The following is a 20216-nucleotide window of genomic DNA, read 5'->3' as shown; positions in this document are numbered from 1 at the left end:
GTATTTCCCTTTGTATCTGCAGCAACCAAAGCACATTAGTGAGCTACCTGCCCCATGTGAGTCATGCATGAAAAGGGACAAAAGGGGCGATCTGACATACACTTCCCAGGTCCCTTTTGGGGGAAATCTATCCTTAGAGCTCAAGAAACCATTTTTATAACACAGAATCCCAACTGTAGCCCTACCCACAATGATTTAAGCCACACACACAGACCAGCCACTTAAACCTTGTAGCCTAGTTTGAGGAAAGATGGGCTGGGCTCATCAGGTTCTTTCTCCCTGACCAAACTTTGGACTCAGGAATAAAAGCATAATAGGCCAAAGGTGCTGGAACAGACAAGCTTTGTAGATCTAAGAGCTGGGACAGGCATTAGGAGCCATGTCTAAATAGGTTTAACTGAGGAAATTGGCTGGGAGAAAAGAAAACAGAAGCACAGACAGAAGACCTAGCAAATCTATTTTCACTAGATTTTTAGTTGCCATGAGATTCCTTGTGTACTCCTACAACAATATCTTCTCAGTTAAGCTTGCAAGAGTCTCTGTTCCACAAAGCCAAAATAGCCCTTATCAGAATATTTAGCATATGCTTATTAGGTTTTCTTGCTTTGTTAAGGATGCTGTTTAAGAGTAAAAATAAAATGCGAAACAGTCATTCTGGAAACTTTTTTTGATTGTGGATAAATTAAAATCTCTCTAGACTTGGTCATTTTATAAATAATGCCCAGTAGCATTATCTTTTAGGGTGTCCTATTTTCGCCTCCATTTTTATTCTGCTGTTCCCAGAAAGCTACCTCCCCATGTACCATGCTCCTTGGGCTCTAAATATTCAGCTAAAAACCATCTTTAGGCCCCATACTCTGTTAGAGAACAAAGAACTTAAAAAACTCTTGTTAGTATCTGACAAAGTTATCTAAAGTGAATCAAATGTTTACATGTTTTAGAAACTAGGTAAGAGTGCCAATGCTTTAATTTGTTTTGATGTGTCAAAAAGGCAGTGGTATGTTACTGATTTTTAACCAGATGGGAACAAAAAAATTTAAGAGATAAGAGATTTCCATTTTCCCACACTTTTCTCTTTTTTTTCTGAAGAGTCTCACTCTGCCACCTAGGCTGCAGTGCAGTAACACAATCTTGGTTCATTGCAACCTCTGCCTCCTGGGTTCAAGCAATTCTCCTGCCTCAGCCTCCCAAGTAGCCAGATTACAGACGTGTGCCACCATGCCTGGCTAATTTTTTTATTTTTAGCAGAGACAAGATTTCGCTATGTTGGCCAGGCTGGTCTTGAACTCCTAACCTCAAGTGATCTGCTGCATCTGGCCCAGTTTTTTCCATAGCTTACAGTTAAGAGGGACATTTACAAGTAGAGTTCCATGATTTCTGTTAGAGGCCAACCATTCTCTCTTCAAGGAAGACAGCGCTGATAACATCAATGAAGAAATCCTAGACTGCCAACTCAAGGCCTGGGCTGACTAAGGTGTTTTTTTTTTTTTTTTTTTTTTTGAGACGGAGTCCCACTATGTTGCCCAGGCTGGATCTTGGCTCACTGCAACCTCCGCCTTCCAGGTTCAAGTGATTCTCCTGCCTCAGCCTCCCAAGTAGCTAGGATTACAGAAGTGTGCCACCACGCTTGGCTAATTTTTATATTTTTAGTTGAAACGGGGATTCATCATGTTGTCCAGGCTGGTCTCGAACTCCTGACCTCAAGTGATCTGCCTGCCTCGGCCTCCCAAAGTGCTGGGATTACAGGCATGAGCCACTGTGCCCGGCTCATAGGTGTTCTGTACAAACATAAGCAATGGGAATTACTGTGAATGACCATATTAACTCTTACTCTGAATATGCCAACAAGTCATAGTACTTCAGTGGGGCAGCCCTGGCCAGGGCTTGCTGCGCCTGCCAAATTGGCACAGCTTGTGCAACTGGGTTATTAACTTGGATTTGACTAGAAAAGGATTTGGGACACTTCCTTCTTATATACTAGGAGATGAAATAACGGACTGACCTGTAGACTTTCATGCAGCTGCAGGGCTTCCTGGGCTCCCACCCAGTTGTTGGCCAGAAGCAGCTCTTGGGCACATCTGAGAGCCAGGGAAGCAGACAACTCATCCTCTCCTACGATGGCAGCCAACTCTGCAGCCGTTCTAAGTGATGCTGCATCCCCCTTTTTGGCCAAAACTTTGGCTGCATCATAAGCACAAGTGGCCCCTAAATAGCTATAATATGAATAAAAATGTGAAGAAAATATCATTAAACAGATCTTTTATTCCCACTCCTAGAGGATGGAATCATTTCTTTCTATCCACTTTGCTGCATGTGCCTTCCTGTGGTCCCAGATATGTCACTGCCCCGGTTGTTCCTGTGAAGGCTGAGGCCAGCACAACTCAGCAGAGTGTATGAGAAACAATAGCATGTAGGTTAAGGACATAAGGAAAATGAGAGGGAATGACTCCTCTGTTGGGTTCAATCCAGCATGGGTTGAGGTTCCTTTATTTGATGTTATAAGAGACCGTTAGAAAAATGCATAATTTCTGAATCTGCTACTGAGGTTTTTCTTGAATAGTTATAGTGACTTATATAAATAAATCAGGAGGTAGTTCCTGATGAGTGTTATGAAACTAAGTTGAATATACATATCTTTTAAATAATTTCTCGCTGCTTTACCTCCACCTCTAAACTTATTACTTGTATTCTTGTCCTCCCCCTTCCTGGCAAAAGCTATTCTATGTTGGATGCATCCCTCCACTCCTCAGGCTTACCATTTGGCTGCTATGGCATAGTGGCCATCTCTTTCTAGGACGGTTCCCCAGCTGAGGTACAAGTCCTTCAGGACTGGGTCTTCTGGGCGCAGCCGGGCCTTGGCAATCGCAATAGCTTCCCTAAAGGCAAGAACAGACCCTTTAGCCAATCTGAAAAGGCTCCTCTGTGTATGGTCCTAGGAGGGGCTGTAAGACAGGACAAATTGTCCCTTTTGCATTGTCTTATTGTTCCAACTTCCTTTAAAAAACTGCACTTGCATTATACAGACAAATTAGAAACATATGCTGCATTCGTTTCTTCACTTAGATCGGCAGTTCTTAAATTGTGGTCTATGGATTCCTGGGGGGTCCTCAAGAACCTTTCAGAGGGTTCATGAGGTTAAAACTATTTTTGTAACAATGCTAAGAGTCAGTTACGTGCTTTTTTATAAAAAAAAAAAAAAAAGTGTTGACATTTGCACTGATTGTGCAAAAGCAATGGTTGGTAAACCTGGCATCTAAGAAAGAAGGCAGTGGCTCTTACAGTGGAAAAAAAGGAAGAATGCCCTTAATGAAGCAGTAAAAATTAAGAATTTTACTAAATCCATCAAGTCCAAAACACTTTAATATTCTGTGTGACAAATGGGAAGAACATTGTGTGTTCTCTGCTGCATTCCAAAGTAGGATGGTTGTCCCTAGGAAACACCTATATGAACAGATTACAAGCTAAACTGGCTGCTTTTTTCATAGAACCTCCTTTCTTCTAAAAAAAAAAAATGAATAACATAAATAACAGTTATTCAGTGTTGGGTATTTGGCAGATGTTTTTCTCAAAAATGAACAAAGTAGGCCTACCACTTCATTAAAAACAACCAACAGTATTTGCTACTAATGATAAAATGCAAGTTTTCTAGCAAAAATTAGAATTTTAGGAAACTTGTACCTACCACTTGTGTGCTTGACAGTTTCCCATAAGTTAGAATTTTCTGATGAGACTGATGGTGATAGTAAGGAATGTAGTATTTTATAATAAGATATGTTAACATTTGGAAGATCTGAACAACTCAGTAAACAGATCTATTTTTCAAATGACATACAACTGCTGAGTTGTAGCCAACATAAAGTTGTAGCTGGGAAAAAAGTGTTTTATCAGATTAAAGTGATCTAGAGAGAGCAATATTTTGAAAGTATTTTGGGACTTCTACTTCCAGCCATGATGGAATAACTGGGACCAGACCTACCTTCCTGCCATAAAACTAAAAAACTGGACAAAATGTCTGAAACAACTGTTTTCAGATACCGGGTAAGAGGCAGCACAGGACGGTCAGCCCTAAGAGAACAGAAACAAATGATGGGAGCCCTATCTTGGCACTGGCTTTCTGCCCAAAGCCATTTTCCTAAGGAAAACCCGAGCAAAACCTCAGCAGTCTCTGAGTTGAGAAGAGGAAACAATGGAAATCTGAGGGGCAGAATACTAGGAAGGAGGAAGCTGTCCAGAGAAAGACATCCACAACTCTGCCTGGAGATCCCATTGAGTCTTTGGCTAAATTAAAAGCCACGTATGTAAAGGAAACTCCTTAAGTCTAAACAAAGAATGACTAGGTAACTGTAAGCTGAACAATTCCCAGAGCTTACTCAGGACTTGGAGACATCTGAGTTTTGATTTGTTGAATGCCTAAGGCGTTCAAGAAAGATATCAGAATGCAGGAGGTCCAAACTAATTCTAGAATATGATAAACTTGCCCTAACAAAGTTTAAAAACAAGCCATGAAAAGATCAAGCTGATACGCAACTTCACTACTTACCAAAACAAAGTTCAACACTCTCTAAAGGAAGACAACAAAACCAAAGCGGGGTAGAACAAAAAGAAAATCTTGGCCAAGCATGGTGGCTCATGCCTGTAATCCCAGCACTTTGTGAGGCTGAGGCAGGAGGATCGCTTGAGCCCAAGAGTTGGAAATCAGCTTGGACAACATAGCAAAACTCTGTCTCTACAAAAAACTAAAAAATTAGTTGGATATGGTGGCATGCACCTCCTGAGTGGTCCCAGTTACTCAGGGGGCTGAAGCAGGAGGACTGTTTCTTCCATTTATGTTACTTTAACAATAGAGAAGTTTAGGTTATTTTCACATTATGTCCAAGTATTATCCCAACTCTAGGACCACACAGACCTGTAAAAATGGTTTGACTTGAGCAGCTCCACAGCTTCATACACTTTGTGGATGGAAAGTAGGTGAGAAGCAGCCTTGACATACTGATCCTGAAAGCACAGCTGTTTGGCAAAAGCTTCCACAGCCCATAGCCACACATGGTAGCCAGCTGAAAAAATAAAAGATGGTGGTTAAAAAAACAGTTGAAGAAAAAGTAAAAACAATACCCAGTACATTTGGGTTGAAAAAGGCTTGTTTTCAGTCAATGCATTCAGCAGAACATTTAGATACCAATTCAGCTACCATTACGGATCATCTGCTTCATCTACACATTCTGAAACATCAATTGTTTGATTATGTAACACAAACAAAACAGTACAAAGCTGAAAAGATACAGAAAGGAATGTGTGAGCACAGTTAAATTCCTATAATCAGAATTGATGAGCCAAAGGTAACATGCCTACGTGTTGTTGTTTTTTTTTTCCCTTTCCTTTTATTGTTTTTTAAGACAGGGTCTTGCTCTGTGGCTCAGGCTGGAGCGCAGTAGCACAATAATGGCTCACTGCAGCCTTAACCTCCCTGGGTTCAGGTGATCCTCCCACCACAGCCTCCCAAGTAGCGGGGACTACAGGTACATGCCACCATGCCCAGATAATTTTTTAATTTTTTTGTAGAGATGGGGTTTTGCCATGTTGCCTAGGCTGGTGGCAAACTCCTGGGCTCAACTGACCTGCCCACCTCGGCCTCCCGAAATGCTGGTATTACAGGCATGAATCAGGAATCACCACACCCAGCATTTTTTTTTTTTTTTTAAAGAGACAAGGTCTCATGATGTTGCCCAGACTAGAGTACAGTGGCTATTCACAGGCATAATTAACAGTGCCCTATAGGTCTGAACGCCTAGCCTTAAGCAATCCTCCTGCCTCAGCCTCCTGAGCAGCTGGAGACTACAGACTTGTGCCATTATATCTTTAAAATTTACTAGACATGGCCAAATTGTCCTTCAAGAAGTTCTCACCAATTATGCTTTTGCCATTAAAGTGTCAGTGACCTGCTTTTTTTCAAAGGGGTTGGGTTGGATTTATTAGTTTGTCTATTGCTGCAAACAGGATTAGCTTTGTTCTATTTGCAAGTGATTTCAAGCTTAAGACTGTGCTAAGAGCCATCTTTGGTGGGCGTATCCTAGAGATTATAGAGCTTTTGTTGAAAAGAACAAACAAACAAAAACCATACCTGCTGGTGCCATAGCCAGAAGGTTGTCTGTCAGCTCCCCTCTTTCTGCTGCAGTCTGGAGAACACCTTTGAGATCTCCTTTCCAAAGCATAAGCTGGTGAAATAACTCAGGGTGGCCACTTTCTAAGTGACCTTTTCCTGTTTGAAAGAGAGATAAAGTTTGGAAGGTGTTTCAGAAACATTTGTTACTGACTTGCAGAAAAAGAAAGGCAAGATAGAAGAGAAAGTGAGCTCCTAAAATATGCAGTCATTCTCTGATAGGTGTCACCTACCAGAGTGATTACAATAAGATCTGAAGCCCACTCGGTCACTGTACACTCTCCCACCTTCACATGTATTCAGAGTGAATGCTGTATGTTTAGGATCCTATGATGATGCAAGGGTTGTATCAATATGTAAATCAGGGAGCTCAAAACCTAGTTAGCTGACACGTAAAACTAACCATTATAACATCACAGGATGACAGCCATCAAAGAGGTGCACACAAAATGTTGAGAAAGCATAAAGATGGATGAGATTATGTTGACTGGATTTGCCTCACCTTCAATATCAATCATTCTGTACAGGGTAGCCCTGTCTGTGAAAAGCCCCAGATGAAATCTTTCCTCAAGATCAGCAGACACATCTTCATTCAGCTCTGTTAATTTAAAAAGGCAAAAAAATCAGATGAAGTCATTACATTGATTACAGTTTTCTGTCCAATAACTTCTGAGTATGTTTGGAACACCCACTTCAGACACTGAATCAGAGCTCTAACAGAGACTCCTGCAGTTACAAAGGGAGCAAAACACAAAAACACTTAAAATGTTAAAAGTGAACCCCAAATCAGAACATATTAAAGTACAGTAAAAAACAAGCAAAACAATTATTAATAAGTAAAAGAAAGTCCTTAATATTCACTGGGACTTACCACAACGGGATTTAATATTCATCCTTTGCTTAAAAAAAAAGTCAACTGAGTAATTTTCCAGTAAGGAAAATAAAGTGAAACTAGGTTAACTATGTAAGTTACAGGAAGTCATCACAAAGCTCCAAAAAGGCTATGTATATAATAAAAGCATAAAACATTTCCATCAAGACACAAGAAACTGATAATAGACAAAACAGTACAAAAATTCAAAAGAAAGAAAGAAATGGAAGCCCAGGATAGTGACCACCCTTGTTAGGGCAGTGGGAGAGAGTAACTGGGAGGGAGGATGGTCTTCCATTCCTGGGGAGGAGAAACAGAGGATTGGGAGGAAGATTTACTTTGAAAAAAAAAAAAAAATTAAAAAAAAATTTTTTTTTTTTTTAAATAGAGAGAGGGTCTCACTATGTTGCCCAGGCTGGCCTTGAAGCGAGCTCAAGTGATCCTTCTGCTTCAGCCCTTAAGCATCTGGGACAACAGGCACGCACCACTGTGCCTGGTGAGATTTACTTTCTTTTTATACTGTTTCAATTTCATTTTATTATGTGCATCCCTTTTCCACATGTAAACTTCAAATTTAAAAAATAAAGTTATTAAAATATCAAAATAGTGGACATTAAATGAAGACTTTGAAAAACAAAAATAAAACAACCCTTCAAAACAAAACTTCCAAAGCAAAAGCTTCCATCAAATTTTTTTTTAAGAAACTGCCATACTACGGGCATATTTCCAATAAGAAAAAAAGATTTTTTTCTCCATAAGGATACTGTTCAATGGGGAAAAGAGTTGAAGGAGTTTATTCATGCTGATATATTTAGATCAACATACCAATTCTGGCACACAGATGGCTGGGAGGAATTAGATTTAGAATAAAAGCAGAGCGCTACATCTCAAAGCCATGGCAGTGCTGACAGTGGGTCACAATGGGGAGTTTGGCAGCAGGGTGTAGGGGTGTAGGGATGTGGAGGGAAGGGAAGGCTGGAGAACATAAAAATACAGAAAACAATTTTAGACATTTCTTTGGGCATTCATTTAATAAATAAGTAAACATCCCTTATATGCCAGTCCCGGAAGACTATGGATGGGCCAAGGAAGTACATTTTTGTACCTTTGGAGTGCTTTGCAGTTGCTAGTACCAAACAGTCCTGATGAAGCTCCTCTTTGGATCTGTGGTCCAGGCTTGTACTCAGGGGAAGCAAGGAACGAGCTTTTCTCTTCTTGATTAAGGTTTCTGAAATTTAATAAAGTACATACTATCTGAAGGAGAGCTGATCAGAAACATAAAATGGAATGCCTATTGTGTGAATGTAACCTACTGGCAGGACACCACAAGCAGAGAAAGTTCCTCCTCCTCCTAATAAAGAGGCTTTCAAAATAAATTTGCTGGGGGCATTGTTCACAATACACACTAAAACGGTCTTGCTAACATTTATGATGTAATATCAACAATTGCAAAACATTTCATCAAGTGCTAAAAAAAATTCAAAAGCATGACCCAAAATGGAAGTGGAAGGCCAGGCACAGTGGCTCATGCCTGTAATCCCATCACTTTGGGAGGCTGAGGCGGGCGGATCAGTTGAGGCCAGGAGCTCGAGACCAGCCCGGCCAACATAGTGAATCCCCATCTCTACTAAAAATAACAAAAATTAGCTGGGCATGGTGGCGGGCGCCTGTAATCTCAGCTACTCGGGAGGCTGAGGCAGGAGGATCGCTTGAGCCCGGGAAGTGGAGTTTGTAGTGAGCCGAGAGTGTGCCACTGCACACTGGGTGTGTGCAGTGAAAATCTGTCTCAGAACAAAAAAACAAAAAACAAACAAACAAAAAACCCATAATCAGAAAACCTACAAATATTTTGAACCTAAAAAAACAAACAAGAAACCACACTGCTTTTTGACAGTTGCATGTAATATATGTAATATTTTAGGCTGCTTTAACAAAATACTGTATTCTAATTACTAGATACCAACCTGGCTTCTCTTTTGGTGGCTCCTTTTTCAGTAAAATGACTTTGTTATTAATGGTGACTTTTGACTTTTCAAAGCCTGAGGAAACTGGAGTGCAGATAACTGGTTCTTTAGAAACTACATCATGGGGGAAAAAGGAAAAAAAAAGTTGAGGATAAAAATAATATAGAATTTCAGTTCTTTTTAAAAATCAAGAGCCGTTCCAAGCTCAGCAATATAATCAATTCATCCATTACCAAAGCTTTTGAGATAAAATGCATTGGAAAAGAAGTAGGGGTAGTTTCCCCTTTCCCACCTCCCAAACTGGCTGTTTTCAGGAATCTGTAAGTCTATTACTTTGGTTTTTTTTTTTTTTTTTTTTGAGATGAAGTCTCACTCTGTCACCCCGGCTGGAAATTTAGTGGCACGATCTTGGCTCACTGCAACCTCTGCCTCCTAGGTCCAAGCAGTTCTCCTGCCTGAGCCTCGCCAGTAGCTGGCACAAGCCACCATGCCCGGCTAATTTTTGTATTTTTAGTAGAGACAGGGTTTCGCCATGTTGGCCAGGGTGGTCTCAAACTCCTGACCTCAGGTGATCCACCTGCCTCAGCCTCCCAAAGTGCTGGGATTACAGGTGTGAGCCACTGCTCCTGGCTTACTTTGAACTTTTTTTTTTTTCTTTTGGTTAGAGATAAGATAAAACTCTGTTGCCCAGGCTGGAGTGCAGTGGGTGCGATCACAGTCACTGAGGCCTTAACCTCCTGGGCTCAGGTGATCCTCCCCTCCTCAGCCTCCCAGAGTGACTAGGACTATAGGCACAAGCCATTATCTTGGTAACTTTTATATTTTTTGCAGAGATGGGGGCTCCCTCTGTTGCTTAGGCTAGTCTCAAGCTCCTGGGCTGAAGCAAGTCTCCTTCCTTGGCCTCCCATAGTGCTGGGATTACAGGCATGAACCACCATGCCCACCTTACTTTGAACTTTGACTAAGGAAAAGGCTTCCAGCCCTCCACCACTTTATACCATAAGCCAAGGAGTTCCTATACTTTGCTCAAGTGACAAACCACTTTTTACATTTCTAGGTCATAAAGTACTAATTGCATATTTAATTATACTAACAGGAGTAACTTTAATAATAGAGAATATTAGGTGTATGCAATATGGTGTCACAATCCTGAGCACAGGAACTTTTTAGAAACAACTTGTTGATCCATGTTTTGTATAGCCATTTTGTGAAAGAAAGGCTTTTTTAAAAAAAGAAAAATAAAGAGATGGGGGGTCTTGCTGTGTTGCCCAGGCTGGCCTCAAGCGGTTCTCCTGCCTCAGCCTCCTGAGGAGCCGGGACTAGAGGTATGCGCCACTGTACCCGACTAGAAAAGCATTCTGATGAGCCAAAATAATAAATCCATTAGGCTTTTTGCTCTTTATTTACCCCAACTATGTGTCTAATAGCTATCCCTTGGGATGGAGAGCATCAGGAATGCCTTGTATCCTATATTCTAGCCATTTCAATACTGACACATCAATGTATTCTGTTTTAGAATTAAGTATGAGTTATTGCTTCTACTTACACTGTTTGCTATTTAATCGTTTATCAGGGACCAGATATTTAAGGTAAATGTACAAAATAAAAAGAGTGCTAAAATTTTTACCTAACAGTTTTTTTGTTAGTGATAGAGCACTGTTTTGTGAGACATCTGAGAGCCACCACTATAGCTTAACTCACTAGAAGAACCTAATAACCATTCACACATTTTTTTTTCTGTGAGAAGACAGAAAGCAATGTACAAACTCCACGTAAGAGGGGTGAGAGCTTGCAAGTTCCCACAGTGGTGGTAGCTTCTAAGTCAGACATTTGTAGGGGACAGTGGTTTCTTTCACCAAATGTGGCTACTGATGTCATACTGTTAAAACCTTTCCCATGTAAGTTCCTATGTACACTGTACACGACTACCCCAGCTTCGCTTTGTCCCACAGTTTTACCTTGCCCAAGTTGAATAAGAAGTTTTCTCTATAGAACTTTACTATTTCCACCGCAAACATCCACTAGAACCCCTTTAAAACTTCAAACAAAGATGCTTATTTTAGGACTTGAATAAAGCTTGAAAAAAAACAAAAAAAAAACTAATGCTGTTTCCAAGAGTTGGAAAAATGGCAACAGCGCAGTTTCAAACTGAGTAAGGACCCAGCTTAGTTTCCTAGACACGACCACGAAATCCTTGTGATACACAGGATTCTGCCACATACCCGCTGGAGCAAGGCCACAGGGTAATTCCGGCTCCCGTGCTTCCTCCTCCCCTTCTTGGTCTGACACACCATTCTCAAAAGGTCCCGAGTTCTCCTTCACGCTCTCTTCTTCATTTCCATCAATCGATTCCAGCTTTACAGGAGTTCTCACGGTGGGCTTTTTCTTCTTTTTAGGCTTTGGCTTAGGTTGAGAGAGCCGTTTTTTCTCTAATTCAATACTTTTTTTGCCTACGAGAATCACAATAAAGAAGGACAGACTAAAGTATACATTCTTGGTTAAAAGCACTCTAGGTGGTAAACTCCAATATCTCATTACTCTTTAATATCATTTTTACCCATTCCCTTCCTTCTCAGTGAACTTTTAAAATTATATTATCACAATATTAACCAAACCCTTTTGAGATTTCATTAAATCATAAACATGATAAACAATAACACCCAAATATTTTAGTGTGTGTCTTATGAACAGGACATGCTCCAACATCACCATAGTACAACCACGGAAATCAGGAAATTAACATGATTCATTACTGCCATCTACTCCATACACTCTATTTAAGTTCTGCCAATTTTACCCAGATGTCTTTTTTTTTTTTTTTTTTTTGGAGACGGTTTCGCTCTCCTTGCCCTGGCTGGAGTGCAATGGCGAGATCTCGGCTCACCACAACTTCTGCCTCCCAGGTTCAAGCGATTCTCCTGCCTCAGCCTCCTGAGTAGCTGGGATTACACGCACGCACCACCACGCCCAGCAAATTTTTGTATTTTTAGTAGAGACGGGGTTTCACTGTGTTGGTCAGTCAGGCTGGTCTCAAACTCCTGACCTCAGGTGATCTACCCGCCTCAGCCTCCCAAAGTGCTGGGATTACAGGCATGAGCCACCATGCCCGGCCTACCCAGATGTCTTTTATAGCAAAAGGAATCAATCCAGGATCACATGGTACATTTGGTTGTCATGGCTTTCTGGTTCCCTTCAGCCTGGAACAGTTAGTTGCGTGGTTTTCCTTTGACTTTCATAATTTGAAACTTCTGAAGATTACAGGACAGTTATTTTGTCCAATTTCCCTCAATTTAGGTCTGCCAGATGTTTTTCATGACTAGATTTAGGGTATGCATCTTTAGCTGGAATGCACATTAGCGCTGCTATGTTCATCCAGGGCAATCTATGAGGTAGCAGCTAATTTTTATTCATCCCATTTGGTTTACTTTGATCATCTGATTAAGGGGGTGTCTTCCAAGTTACTCCCTAAAAGGGTATTTCCCCTGTTTAACTACTAAGTATTTGCATCTAAGAGTTTTAGTATTCACTGATGTTTCTTGATTAAAAATTGTTACTATGATGACTGCCAAATGGTGAGTTTGTTTTTTTTTCTGAGACAGGCTCTTGCTCTGTTGTCTGGGCTAGAGTGCAGTGGCAGAATTTCAGTTCACGGCAGCCTTACTTGACCTTCCAGGCTCAAGCAATCCTCCTGCCTCAGCCTCTTGAATAGCTGGGACTACAGGTGTGCGACACCATGCCTGAGTAATTTTTGTAATTTTTTTTTTCTTTTTTGTAGAGACGGAGTTTTGTCATGTTGGCCAGGCTGGTATGAAACTCCTGGGCTCAAGTGATCAGCTTGCCTCCCAAAGTGCTGGGATTACAGGCATGAGCTACTGTGCCTGGCCCACAGGGTGAACTTCTAGTTCCAGGATTTCACTCTACATTCTACCACAAGGAAGAGCCTGGCATCTAGTTGGCATCCTACCACAAGGAAGAGCTTGTGCTTCTCCCCATTTATTTATTATATCAGTCTGGACTCATGAATTCTTCCATTACTGTTACATTTACATTTTTAAGGTTTCTACATTTACATTTTAAGGTTTTTATCCTTTGCTTACTTTAAAATCATCTTTACTGAGGAGTAATATAATAAAATACACCCATTTTTTAATACTTTGATGAGTTATCAAAGTACCTACCACCACCACAATTACTTTTGTACTAATCTAATATTTCCATCAAGCCTCTTTGTGGTAAGATATACCCCCTGCTTGAGCCCTAGGCAATCACTAATTTGCTCTCACTATGGTTTAGTTTTGCCTGTTGAAGAATTTCACATACACTGGGTGCAGTGGCTCATGCCTATAATCCCAGCACTTTGGGAGGCTGAGGCGGGCAGATCACCTGAGGTCGAGAGTTCAGTACCAGCCTGGTCAACATGATGAATCCCTGTCTCTACTAAAAACACAAAAAATTTGCTGCGTGTGAGGCACGCACCTGTAGTCACAGCTAGTCAGGAGGCTGACGCAGGAGAATTGCTGGAACCTGGGGGGTAGAGGTCATAGTGAGCCAAGAGTGCACCACTGCACTCTGGCCTGGGTGACAGAGTGAGACTCCGTTTCAAAAAAAAAAAAGAATTTCACATAAACAGAATTAGACAGTATGTAGTCTTTTGTGCCTGGCTGCTTCTGCTTGGCATGTTTTTCTAGATTCATCCATTTTTTGTTCTTTATCAGTTGTTACCTTCTTTTTATTGCGGAGTAGAAGTCTACCATAGGGATATACCACAATTAATTCATTTATCTGATGATGGACATTTGGATTGTTACCAGTTTTTGGTGATCACAGATAAAGCTACTATGAGCATTCTTTTACAAGTCTTTATGTGGACACATCATTTCATTTCTCTGGGTGTAAATTTCTAGTTGCTTAATATATTCTTTCATTTAAAATTAAAAAAAAATTTATTTCACAGAGACAATGTCGCCCTATGTTGCCCAGGCTAGTCCTGAACTCCTGGGCTCAAGCCATCCTCCTGCCTCGGCATCCCAAAGTGTTGGGATTATAGGAGTGAGCCAGCATGCTTGGCCAATTTTCCCTATTTGCTTTTATTTTGTAATTTTTGATAGAGACGGGATCATGCTCTGTTGCCAGGCTGGTCTCAAACTCCTGGCCTCAAGTGATCCTCTAGCCTTGGCTTCCCAAAGTGCTGGGAATATAGACATGAGCCACTGTGCCCAGCAGTTGCTTAATATATTTTGTCTGACTTTGTAGTTGCTTATGGCAAGTCTGATACCAATTAATCTTTCTTAGCCAGAAATGGAATTTTCCTCTTCTTTTTTTTTTTTTTTTTTTTTGAGACAGAGTTTTGCTGTGTCACCGAGGCTGGAGTGCAGTGGTGCAATCTCAGCTCACTGCAAGCTCTGCCTCCCGGGTTCATGCCATTCTCCTGCCTCAGCCTCCCGAGTAGCTGGGACTACAGGCACCCGCCAACACACCCAGTTAATTTTTTGTATTTTTAGTAGAGACAGGGTTTCACCTGTTAGACAGGATGATCTCGATCTCCTGACCTTGTGATCCGCCCGTCTCAGCCTCCCAAAGTGCTGGGATTACAGGCATGAGCCACTGCGCCCGGCCTCCTCTTACTTATGTTCAACAATTGTCCCAGATTTGGTCAGTGGGAGCCTCTTCAAGCTGTTTCTTCTCTCCTTTTGATATGTCTCCTAAATTCTTTTGAGTACTGCCTTCCTTTCTGGCATAACAATGTTCCAGGTTCAGTTTGTGTTCTTCCTGTCCCAGACTGGAACCAGCCATTTCTCCAAGAAGCCATGGACATTTTTAGTGGAGAATGTCATTTAGAAACCAAGATCTGGGCTGGGCATGGTGGCTCATGCCTGTAATCCTAGCACTTTGGGAGGCTGGTGGGCAGATCACTTGAGGCCAGGAGTTTGAGACCAGCCTGGCCAACATGGCTAGACCCCGTCTCTACTAAAAATACAAAAAAATTAGCCAGGTGTGGTAGTGCGCACCTGTAGTCCCAGTTCGTAGGGAGGCCGAGGTGGGAGAATCACTTTAACCCAGGAGGTGGAGGCTGCAGTGAGCCAAGATCACGCCACTACATTCCAGTCTGGGTAACAGAGCGAGACTCTGTCTCAAAAAAGAAACTAAGATCTGAGTGCTAGGTATGCTCTTTCCTATTGTGGGTGTTGTTGTTCTCCAGCCCTTGTGGCTGCCTTCTTGCTTAGGCTCAGACCCTTGCCCTACTGACACTAATGTCCTACAAGAATGTCTTTCTTGCTCAATCCTGATCAACTCAATTATTAAGAAAGGGAGAAAAAGAACTAGATAAGCTCTAGGTTCTGACTGACCTTGAGGAGGCCGGGAATGATCTTGCATGGAAGTGAGCCACTTGTGCACACAAAAGTCATCTGCCCCTGAATAGATGCAGTCTGGATCCAAAGGAGACCACGCCACACAAAGCAGTCGACCTCGATGTCCTCGGAAATTGCACAGGGGCTCTTCCCGGAGAGCATCCCACACCTAAACCCAAAAGCACATGGCCGAATAGACATTTTCTGGTTATTCTATTGTTTGGGCGGTATGTTTTCTAATTTAAAAAAACAAACAAACAAAAAACAAAAGCAATCTGCAGCCTCTTATTTCCTCAGGTGATTTAGAGTTTTCTCTTAGAAGTTTAATTTCAGAAGAGTACTATTTCCTGTAAGAGACTTCTGTGCTCGGAGATGCATAGACATTCCTACGGGGATGATTTTGAATGAGTTTCTACTGGTGTCCTATGGATTTCACTGTCTCGAACCAATACTGTATGTTAACTTTTGGGCTTGAGATTCTGGTATCATGAAGAAAATAGCCCACATCTAGTACAGAAATTAGAGTTCTAATTTCTCATAGGTGATTCTTTTGTCTCCAATTCCTTGAGTAATTGGCCAATTTCCTTTCTATTTCTTGAATTATTCTGAACTCAGTTTCACAGAAGGCAGCCCTTCGCGGCTCCCAGCTTTGTGCAGACAGCTCAATTACAACTCAACACTGAGCAAGATACATCACAGATGTTAGGTCCCCAGCTCTAGTTCTGATATCCACAAGTCCTCCCTCATAGATCTGGCTTGGCATTTCATCTTTATTTATTTAAAACTTGGAGATTTCTGACTTACCAATTTATTATTAAAAATTGTTTTGTGATTTTTAGCCAACATTTCAGTGTCTGAACAGAAGAGAGTACTTTGCATATCATATTAGTCCACCATACTGATAGTGAGTCAGAATGAAATCTGTAAAAATGTTAAGAGTTAGCTAGCTCCTATCAATACTTTCCCCTTCATCTAAGTAAAAAAAAAAAAAAAAAAAAACCCAGTCTTAGCCTGGGCCCAGCTATATGGAATGAAACTAAAATGCCTCTTAGAGCCCAGAAAATCTCCTTCTGTAGATTATGATAATGGGGGACACGAAACCTGCTCACAACCGGGGGTAAAGAAGAAAGAATTTGTTAGAGTACACAGTGAAGGACCCACAGGGACAAGGACACAATAGTACCTGGGCTGTACCATCATAGGAAGCAGATACCAGCCTTCCATCATGATGTGGGCTCCACGCCACACTGGTAATCTTGGCCGTATGCCCTGAGAGGGTCCGGTAGGGCTCTGTAATGGTCACTGGAGACTCAGGGGTGCTCTCTAAAAGGCAAGGGAAAGACATCACTGTTGCTACTAGTAATAACAAAAAACAAAACAAAGTACATCCAGGAAGGCATTCACATGACAAGAATCAAGATTTTGCCATACACTTTCTAGGTGATTTTTTTTTTTTTTTTTTTGAGATGGAGTTTCGCTCTTGTTGCTCAGGCTGGAGTGCAATGGCGCAATCTCGGCTCACTGCAACCTCCGCCTCCCGGGTTCAAGCGATTCTCCTGCCTCAGCCTCCCAAGTCTAGGTGATTTTTAGTAGGCAACATTGTTAGTTATTAAGAGGCGGGCGGATCACGAGGTCAGGAGATTGAGACCACGGTGAAACCCCGTCTCTACGAAAAATACAAAAAAATTAGCCAGGCATGGTGGCGGGCGCCTATAGTCCCAGCTACTTGGAGAGGCTGAGGCAGGAGAATGGCATGAACCCGGGAGGCGGAGCTTGCAGTGAGCCAAGATCGCGCCACTGCACTCCAGCCTGGGCGACAGAGTGAGACTCCGTCTCAAAAAAAAAAAAAAAAAAAAAAAAAAGAGTGCGGGCACATCCACAGTGCTTAGCATATAGATCACCACAAGAAGTGTTAGGTCTCATTATCACTTACAGGATATTCTAGCTAAAATGTATAATTTGAATACAGTCATGAGAAAATACCAGACAAATGCAAAATGAGAAAAAATCTACAAAACGAGTGCCCTATCTTCCTCAAAAATGTCACATAAGATTTTAAAAAGTCTGGCTTGGCCAGGCGTGTCGGCTCACGCCTATAATCCCAGCACTTTGGGAGGCCAAGGTGGGCAAATTGCTTGAGTTCAGGAGTTCAAGACCAGCCTGTGGAAACCCTCACTCTACAAAAAAAAATACAAAAATTAACCGGGTGTGTTGGTGCACACCTATAGTCCCAGCTACAGAGGAGGCTGAGATGGGTGGATTGCTTGAGCCTGGGAGGCAGAGGTTGTAGTGAGCTGAGATCGTGCCACTGTACTCCAGCCTGGGTGACAGAGTGAGACCCTGTCTCGAAAAAAAAAAAAAAAAGGAAAACATAAAAAACAAAAACCAACCTAGCTGGGCATGGTGGTATGAGCCTGTAGTCCCAGCTACTCAGGAGGCTGAGGTGGGAGGATGGCTTGAGCCCAGGAATTAGAGGCTGTCATGAGCTATAACTGCACCACTACACTCCACCCTGAACAATACAGTGAGACCCAGTTTCTAAAAAATAAATACACACATAATTTTTTTTTTTTTTTTTGAGATGGAGTTTCACTCGTCTCCCAGGCTGGAGTACAATGGCACAATCTCGGCTCAATGCAACCTCCGCCTCCCAGGTTCAAACTATTCTCCTGCCTCAGCCTCCTGAGTAGCTGGGATTATAGGCATGCACCATCACGCCCAGCTAATTTTTGTATTTTTAGTAGAGACAGGGTTTCACCATGTTGGCCAGGCTGGTTTCGAACTCCTGACCTCAGGTGATCTGCCCACCTCGGCCTCCCAAAGTGCTGGGATTATAGGTGTGAGCCACCACGCCCGGCCTAAATAAATAATTTTTAAAAGACTGAGAAATTATTATAGATGAAAGGAGACTAAAGAGACATGACAACAAAATGCAAATAGGTGATCCTGTGTTGGAATCTACGCTGGAGGAAAAAAAAAATCACTATTAAGGACATTATTGGATCAACTGACACAACTAGAATACGGGTGGCCGATTAAATTATTTTACTTTTTTTTTTTTTTTAAAGAGACTAGGTCTTACCCTGTGGCCAAGGGTGGAGTACAGTGACACAGTCATACAGCTAACCGTAGCCTCCAACTCCTGGGCTCAAGGGATCCTCCCACCTCAGCCTGTGAGTAACTGGGCCTATAGGTACCCATCATGTCTGGCTAATCAAGTGATCTTCCTGCCATGGTCTCCTCAAGTGTTGGGATCATAGGCATGAGCCACCACGCCTAGCCTAAACTATTTGTTTAAATTGACAAATAATAGTTGTGTATATTTTAAGGGAAAGATTAAACTATTATATATTAAGTTAAACTAACAAATTGATAATTGGTAGGAAAAACTACATACATACACGCACACAGAATAAAGCCAATATGACACTAAAAATTGTTGAATTAATAGGAAAAAGTATATGCGATTTCTTTGTACAATTCTTATAACTTTCCTCTATGTCTCAAATATTTCAAAATAAGAAGGTAAAAATTAATTCTGGCAGTTTTCTTCCTTTCTCTATTATTTAGTAGATATAAGTGGATGATTAATTTAGAATCCCAATAATAATCGTAAGGACCAGAATCAGCTTTCTAACTTACGTTCATTAGTTATATACTGTCTACTATTTATTACTAGGAAAATACATCTACATTTTAATACTTTTTCCATATTGCTTTTAACTCAGGAGTCACTACTAGAACCAAAAATATTTTTTCTTGTTACACATAGGATTCTTAGAAAACTACTGAAGTAAATTCTAGAGAAATGAAAAATGTAACTATTTTCACTATGGCTGAGAGCACATGTTTTACAGCACTCTGAAAACAGTTTAGTGTCAGATTGTAATTTCTTCATACTAGGAAAAAAAGTAATCCCACTTCACTCATGTTTAAAAATGGCTCTTCTGACCACCTACTATGGTTTTCCAGGTGCCGAAGGGGCCTCAATGAAATTTAAGATTCCTTATGGAATAAATCATGCCCATATGAAAGTTAACTCATTAAGCATGGAATAGTACTTGCTAGAACACATACAGACACTGCAATTAGACACTCTAAGGTTGAATCTAGGCCCTATCATGTATTAGCGATGCTACTTGCTTGAATAAGTTAGCTAACCTTTCTGGGCCTCAGTTTAATCATTGGGAAAATGAGGATAACGTTACCTATCACCCTCACAGGATTGTGAGAATCAAATGCAATCAAACACGGGAATGAGGTATGTGTCTTCTGTTTGTGTGTAACACTCAAAAACTGCTGGCGGAAGTATTAAATGGCATAATGTTTTTGAAGAGCCACTTAGCAATAACTATAAAAAACTACATCTTTTTACCTAGCAATTCTACTTCTAGAATTTTCTGTACAAAAATTATTCATTCATGTTCATGAAGATCTATGTATAAGGCAGTTTATTGTATTAGTACTTAAATTGTTAAAAAAAAAATAATTTGAATGTCATTTAATTGTGGAATGGATAAATTATGGTAAGCCCATATAATGGAATGAACAGATAACTGTTTTTTTTTTTTAAATTTTTTGTATAGGTGGGGTCTCCTTACATTGCCCAGGCTGGTTTCAAACTCCTGGTCTCAAGCTATCCTTCCACTATGGCCTCCCAAAGTGCTAGGATACAGGCATGAGCCACTGTGCCTGGTTGACAGATATTTGTTAATAACAGCAAGATAGATCCTTATGTACTGACATAAAAAGATGTCCATGATAAATATTGTAAATTTAGAGAAAAAAACTGCAAGCAGTATATATTATATATAGCAATTTATTTTTGGCTAGGAACAGAAGATTATTCTTTCACACAAGTACACAGAAGTACA

The 20216-nt window shown here is 41.0% G+C and overlaps 1 protein-coding gene across 1 annotated transcript in view; it reads right to left on the bottom strand.

Moving 5' to 3' along the window:
* Positions 1-20216, bottom strand: part of GEMIN5 (gem nuclear organelle associated protein 5) — a 51545-nt gene that overhangs the window by 8767 nt on the left and 22562 nt on the right. Inside the window, exons 14-23 of the mRNA XM_030825980.1 lie at positions 16526-16665; positions 15340-15511; positions 11215-11442; positions 8993-9106; positions 8134-8256; positions 6660-6755; positions 6119-6256; positions 4907-5054; positions 2757-2876; positions 2003-2213 (exon numbers count right to left, since the gene is read on the bottom strand). Of these exons, the coding sequence (XP_030681840.1) occupies positions 2003-2213; positions 2757-2876; positions 4907-5054; positions 6119-6256; positions 6660-6755; positions 8134-8256; positions 8993-9106; positions 11215-11442; positions 15340-15511; positions 16526-16665 (1490 nt within the window). The remainder of the gene's footprint in view (positions 1-2002; positions 2214-2756; positions 2877-4906; positions 5055-6118; positions 6257-6659; positions 6756-8133; positions 8257-8992; positions 9107-11214; positions 11443-15339; positions 15512-16525; positions 16666-20216) is intronic.

This window comes from Nomascus leucogenys, chromosome 2, assembly GCF_006542625.1.
Source record: "Nomascus leucogenys isolate Asia chromosome 2, Asia_NLE_v1, whole genome shotgun sequence".
Classification (NCBI taxonomy): Eukaryota; Metazoa; Chordata; class Mammalia; order Primates; family Hylobatidae; genus Nomascus; species Nomascus leucogenys.
Note: the sequence above shows the minus strand (reverse complement) of the source record. Positions and strands in the feature narration are given on the sequence as shown.